At 64.7% G+C, this 6000-nt stretch overlaps 1 protein-coding gene across 3 annotated transcripts; it reads right to left on the bottom strand.

Annotated features, from left to right (window-relative positions):
- Positions 1–610: 610 nt before the first annotated feature.
- SLC52A3 (solute carrier family 52 member 3) lies at positions 611–3752 on the bottom strand. Of its 3 annotated transcripts, XM_030503065.1 has the most exons (5): positions 3346–3391; positions 2892–3043; positions 1494–2539; positions 1155–1278; positions 611–1026 (listed from the first exon to the last, which is right to left on the bottom strand). In XM_030503065.1, exons 3-5 carry the CDS (start codon positions 2501–2503, stop codon positions 814–816), a joined length of 1347 nt encoding a protein of 448 aa, XP_030358925.1. In that variant the 5' UTR covers positions 2504–2539; positions 2892–3043; positions 3346–3391; the 3' UTR covers positions 611–813. The 3 variants fall into 3 exon arrangements, with proteins under 3 accessions (XP_030358925.1, XP_030358924.1, XP_030358923.1); XM_030503064.1 differs by having other exon boundaries at positions 2892–3612; XM_030503063.1 differs by lacking the exon at positions 2892–3043 and having other exon boundaries at positions 613–1026; positions 3346–3752.
- Between the last annotated feature and the right edge of the window lie 2248 nt (positions 3753–6000).

The following is a 6000-nucleotide window of genomic DNA, read 5'->3' as shown; positions in this document are numbered from 1 at the left end:
TCACCCGCGCCCGCCATGCCCCAGTGCCCGCCTGGCCCCCGTCCCAGTTGGGTACCCAGTGGCACTGGTCCTGCGCCACCCCTTGACTGTCACTGTGCTGTGGTCCCTCTTCAGCTGTGCACCCCTAGTGCTGCCCATCTCGGGGTGCAGCAGGGCTCAAACGGGGCACAGTGGGGCTATGGGGAGGGAGCAGAAAGCATGAACAGGGCCATAGCAGAGGGCGGCAAATGTCAGGCAGGTCCCCCCAGTCCCTTGTGCCTCAGCTTCCCCAGCTGCTGGTGGGGCCCTTGTGAAAGCCCCATGAATTGTGTCCCCCCGTGTCCCTCTCCCCATGGCCAGAGCAGGGCAGGCTCCAACAGGGCTCCAGCACAGCCGTCCCCAAGCCACCTTTGTCCCTGCTCCCTGCAGCTGGCTGTAAACCCACTGACCTTCTCTGCCACGTCACAGGGCTGGGAATGCCAGTGGGAATGCCGCTGGTGCCATGGGTGCAGCTGGGGCCGGGGGGGCTTTGGGGCACAATGCACCAGCAGAGGGGAGGGGATGTAGCCCCAGGCTAGTGGTACGCAGTGGGGCAGCGGTGTGGTGGGGCGCAGGCAGCAGGGAGCCGAGGGCTGAGCAAACACCTTCTATTTCTTTGAACACAGCAGGGACACCCCGTGCCCGGAGCCACGGAGCTGCCCCAGCCCACGGACACGGCAGAGCCCGGCGGGGACACGTGCCCGCAGCCATCCCGGTGCCAGCGCTGCTTCCTGGCCCTCGCTGGCTTTGGGGCGCACAGCGGCAAGAGGGGCGGTCCAGGGGTGCCCACCCCGCTCACGCCGGGCACTGCAGGCTGCAGTAGTCAGCAGATGTGAACAAGTTGTAGACGTTGACGAGGGGGAACATGACCAGGGCCCCGAGGAGGGAGCCCAACTGCTCCATCGCCCCGTACCACACCAGCTCATTGCGGCTGCAGTTGCGCAGGATCACCCCAGCCATGGCCTTCACGTAGGAGAGTGTCCCGGTGAAGAGCACCCAAGAGAGGACCTGGAGGGGAAAGCGGTCAGCAGGGCTGGGGAGGGCTCCCCAGCATTGGGACAGGGGACATCATGGTGAGGACAGAGCTTGGGGTGGCCCCACAGACCTCCCCAGGTGAGGGGGACCCGGTGACTTACAATGATGACATCTCCCCACTGGGACTGCTGGAGGAGCGGGCAGGGACTCATCACCGCGATGGCCATGTTGTAGGCACCAAAGCCTGTCCCCAGCATGGTGAGAGTGCCCAGCAGGGCCAGGGACCTGCAAGGGACATGTGGGTGACACCAGGGAACACTGATGAGGGGCACAGACCCACGGCACAGGCTCCATCCTCCTTCCCTGGGGTGTCTCTGCTGCCAGGGCAGGGGCACCCCACACCCCTCTCGCACCCAGTGCCTCCTCCTGCCCCTATTGCAAAGCAGGGGCTGTTCTGGGGGCAGAAGCCCCGCCATGGCCCCCAGCACCCCGATACCCACCTGCCGGGCAGGAGCATGGCCACGACGCAGGCCAGAGGGTTGGCCATGGAGCTGAGCGTGGTGGCGAGGTGGTAGGCGGTGTTGCCATAGGGCAGGCAGGAGTAGGACTGCACGGACGGCAGGACCCCGTTGGTCAGAGCGCTCACCCAAGCGATGAGGACGTAGATGAAGGTGAGCTTGGCCAGGGTGTAGGAAACCTGCTCCGGCAGGATGTTCCTCAACCCCTTGGCATCCTTTGGGCATGGGCAGCCTCTGCTCAGCCGGGAGCCTCCTCCCTCGCTGGGGCTCTGGTCCATTGAGCTCAGCATGATATTGCTGGGAAAGAGCTGCTGCTGGGAGAGCTCCCACACCTTGGGCTGCCTGTGGAGGAAGAAGAAGGCCAGCAAGCAGGCCAGCATCATTACGGTCATGAGAAGGAAGAAGACGAGGGTGGAGAAGTTGGCTGGGAGGTAGATGGTGCTCTGCACGGTCTCATTGTCGGTGGTGACGTTGACCAAGCGGGTGATGTTGGAACAGGTGGACATGCCAGCGCCCTGGGCCAGGGCAATGAGAGCGGGGATCAGCCCGCTGAGTCCTTCACCTATGAAAAAGGTGTTGAGGAACTGGGGCTGCAGCTGCATCATGAAGGGCAGGAAGGTGACGGAGGAAGTGCAGTCCACCAGGGCCAGGAAGAAGGTGAGGATCAGGAAGGCGGTGCTGTGGGGTGCCCCGGCGATGGAGGATGTGTAGTTCCAGAGGAAGGCTAACAGTAAACAGGCCAGGACACCCACAGACACAACCACATAGATTACAAGCTCCTCCTTCAGCAAGCCGGACCGAAAGCGGTGCATGAGGGTGATGAAGAGCGGCCCCACGTTGGCCATCTGGATGATGATGGTGATGTAGGATGGCAGATCCCACTGCTCCGGCAGCACCGTCACCAGCAGCGGCAGCTCGACCCACAGCCCATTGATGGCCACCCAGGAGCCCATGCCGAAGGTGCAGGCGAGGAAATGGGTGAGCAGCGCCATGCTCAGGGATGGGTGCTCAGGGCCAATGCTGCTGTGCTGCGGGGAGAAGTTTGCATCAGTGGTGGGATGAGACCTGACCCCCCCCCCCGGACCCCAGCCCATGGCCCTGCCTGCGTTCCCCCTCTGCGGGCAGCTGGCAGAGCAGCTCCCCTCCAACACCCCATGGTGGTGCGGGACTCACAGAGCACCACGGTCACCCCATGGCCCATTCCCAACCCTTCTTTCCCCCCTACAAGCCCCAGTGATCCCCCTGCTCCCCACAGCGATGGTGCTGGGCCCCATCCCAGAGGGCTGGAGCACCGTGCACAGAGCGGGGACAGGACCCTGTGGCCATTGAGCCTGTGCCGGGACACGGCGCAGCGTGGTGCGGGGTGACGGCAGCTCTCACCTGGGCGCCGGGAGGCCTGGGCAGCCGCTCTGCTGGGAACTGAGGCCTCGTACCTCCCACTGCATCCGCAGCGCCCGTCTCCTCCCCGCCGAGTCCCGTGGGATCCCAGCAGGCTCCGGTGCCTGCGGGAAGAAGGGCCCCGGTAGCCCCACCTGCGAACCGGCCCCGGCTCGTGTCGGTGTGCTGAGTCAGCAGGGACCTGGCCACATCCCCTGTCTCGGGCTCCCAGCCCGCTCCCGGCAGCAGTGACCCCCATGGCCCGGGGCCCCATGGCCCCATGGCCCCGTAAGTGAAACTCGTGTCTCCCCAGGCCCAGCACGGCGGGTGCCACGAACCACCCATGGCTCCGGCCCTGCGTGGAGGCATTGGGAACAGCGGGATGGAGCGGGAGCCAGGGCGGAAGCGGGCTCCCGGTCTGACCGGTCCTTCAGCAATGTCACGATGGGGAACTCACTGTGCCTTGGGGAACCGGCGGCAGCCCGCAGGCGGGAGCGAGTCCCGGCTGCCGTGACGTGAGGGGCACGTCACCACCTCCGGATGCAGACGGCGGACAGACGGGCCCCGCTCTGCTGCTCCCTCTGCTCCTCTCCTGGTCCTCGTTCGGGTCCCGGCTGGCAGAATCCGTGTGTTGAGGGGTCCCCGTGTCCTCCTGCCATGTGCTCAGCCGTGATTCAGGGCTCCTGCCCTTGGCGGGGGATCCCAGCAGGTCGCAGGGAAACACGTGAGCTGCAGGCTTGGTCGGCTGCCAGCACAGGGTGTGATGGGATAAAAGCCATAAGAAAGCATAAGGAAAAGCGCTGTAGTTCCTGGAGAGAGGAGGGGGGTGGGTCCTGCTCCCAAGGGGATACTCACGGTCAGAGGGACCAGCTCCTGTCCCAGCTGTATCCCCCCTATGACAGGACAGGGGCTGGCTGGTGCCAGCCTGGGCAGGAGGCATGGCCGGAGAGGACAGGGGCTGATGACCCCCCCGTTCCTGCTTCTGCTCCCAGTGGGTTCCTGGTTTCCACCAGCTCATCCCGCAAAGCCAAACCCCGGGCGCTGGCGGGAGCCTTTCAGCTCCGAACTCTGTCCCGGTGGCTAAAGTCCAACTGTGCCACCTCCAGCTCCCAGCCACCTCCTGCCAGCCCGGGGACACCCCATCCCCTGTCCAGGACCACCGCTGCCCTCTGTCCTCACGTGCTGCCGGTGCCCGGGGCAGCACCGTGCCCGTGGCCATGGCGCGGGGCTCTCGCCGCAGCGTGGCCGCTGGCCCAGTGCCCCCCAGCTTGGCCGGGTGCCGGTGGCTATTCTTGGCAGTGTCCTGATCTTTGCACTTGTCCCCGGCTGAACCGCATCGCACCTATTTCAGGCTGTCTCCCGCAGTTGGGAATGTCACTTGGTCACGGTGCCTGTCCCCTCCGGGGACCTCTGCAGGGCCCAGGGCTGCCATGGGGCCCTCGGGGACCCCCGGGCGTGGCGCTTGTCCCACTTGGGGTGCACCGTGGCACATCAGCGGGGTGGCACCAGGCGAGCAGTAAAGCCGTGAGCTGCAGATAAGCCACTTGCACCAGCTGGGAGGCGACTCAGGTGAGGAGATGGAGGCCAGGTCACCCGCAGCAGCACAATCCCTCCCTCCCCAGCGCAGCACCCACCCCCCGGGGTGCCTCACGGCGGCTCTTCCCACAGCACCCACCGGGTGTCGCTGGGACAGCGGCTGCAGAGCCCGGGGCTGCCTTCCCCGGTGCCCTGCCTGTCCCTGTCCCTGTGCCTCCGGGGGCTGCAGCCAGCCCCTGCCCTGCTCCTGGCTCCATCCCTACCCATGGGGTGCAGCAGGGACATGTAGTGACAGGACAAGGGGAATGGCTTTAACCTGCCAGAGGGGAGATTGAGATGAGCTCTGAGGCAGAAGCTCTTCCCTGTGAGGGTGCTGAGGCGCTGGCACAGGGTGCCCAGAGAAGCTGTGGCTGCCCCATCCCTGGCAGTGTTCAAGGCCAGGTTGGACACAGGGGCTTGGAGCAACCTGCTCTAGTGGAAGGTGTCCCTGCCCGGGGCAGGGGTTGGAGCTGGAGGAGCTCCAAGGTCTTTTCCAACCCAAACCATTCCTTCACTGCTGCCCATAGAGGCACAAGTCCTGCAGCCCCAGGACAGCAGATCCACATGTAACAGTGATGCTGAATGTCCCCCCCCTTCCTTCTTCTCTGGCTTTTATTGCTGAGCAGGACACCCATGGTCTGGGGTACCCCTTGCTCAGTGGGGTCTGCTGTCTCATCCGTGTCCTGTCCCAATTTCCTGTGTATCCCAGTCTCCTCACTGGTGGGGCACCGTGAGAAGCAGGCAAGATCTTGATGCTGTGCAAGAGCTGCTCAGTGATAACCAAAACACCCCAAGGTTATCTGCTCTGTTTTCAGCACAGATCCAAAACAGCCACATACCAGCTCCCATGGAGAAAATCAACTCTATCGCAGCCCAATCCAGTGCCAGTGCCCGGGGGGACGTGGAAGTGGGGAAGCAGGTCCAAGATGCTAGAAGGAACCAGGCACGGGGGCTCGGGCTGGCCTGGGATGGGGATGGGGAGGGGACGGTGTTTGATTAGTGTTTAATGTGGCAGCACAAAGGAGACCCTCGCGAGGGCAGCCCGAGGGGTGCTGGGTGCAGGACCCCCACGCTGCTGCTTCACGCTCCTCACCCCGATCCACCCAACACATGCTGCCCCCTCCCATGCTGCAGCTGAGCCCCCGGCCCTCTGCACCCCGGCAGATGCGAGCCAAGGCCCCGGAGGCAGATGGCAGCATTTGGGAGCCGAATGGTCCCCGGCCATTGGACATTGCCAGGCTGGAACCCCGGGAAGCCCCCTCCTCATAGGTGAGGGTGGTGATAGGGAACAGTGGGATCAGCGGGGTCCATCCTCAAGCTCAGCCCAACAAGAGCCGTCCCTGAATAGCTGCTTTACTGAGAGCATTGGGGATGATCTTTTAGGGCAGGAGAAGGTGGCTGCCCCATTGCAGGGGGACAAGGGGGACCCCCTTACCCCAGGGACCACCCCAGGAATATGTATATGACCCCCAGAGCTGGGTGCAGGGACCCGCTGGCAGGTCGCAGCCGCTGGCCCCTGGCAGCCCCCCTCCCGGTG

This window comes from Strigops habroptila, chromosome 13, assembly GCF_004027225.2.
Source record: "Strigops habroptila isolate Jane chromosome 13, bStrHab1.2.pri, whole genome shotgun sequence".
NCBI classification, from domain to species: domain Eukaryota; kingdom Metazoa; phylum Chordata; class Aves; order Psittaciformes; family Psittacidae; genus Strigops; species Strigops habroptila.
Note: the sequence above shows the minus strand (reverse complement) of the source record. Positions and strands in the feature narration are given on the sequence as shown.

What these genes read in the sequence shown, in the direction of transcription:
- SLC52A3 (XM_030503064.1), bottom strand. Translation starts at nt 3,257, where the DNA reads ATGCCTCCACGCAGGGCCGGAGCCATGGGTGGTTCGTGGCACCCGCCG. An exon ending in CCAGGCCTCCCGGCGCCCAG is followed by an intron (nt 2,540 to 2,891) that starts GTGAGAGCTGCC and finishes TTCTCCCCGCAG; the next exon opens with CACAGCAGCATTGGCCCTGA. An exon ending in AGTGGGGAGATGTCATCATT is followed by an intron (nt 1,027 to 1,154) that starts GTAAGTCACCGG and finishes TTTCCCCTCCAG; the next exon opens with GTCCTCTCTTGGGTGCTCTT.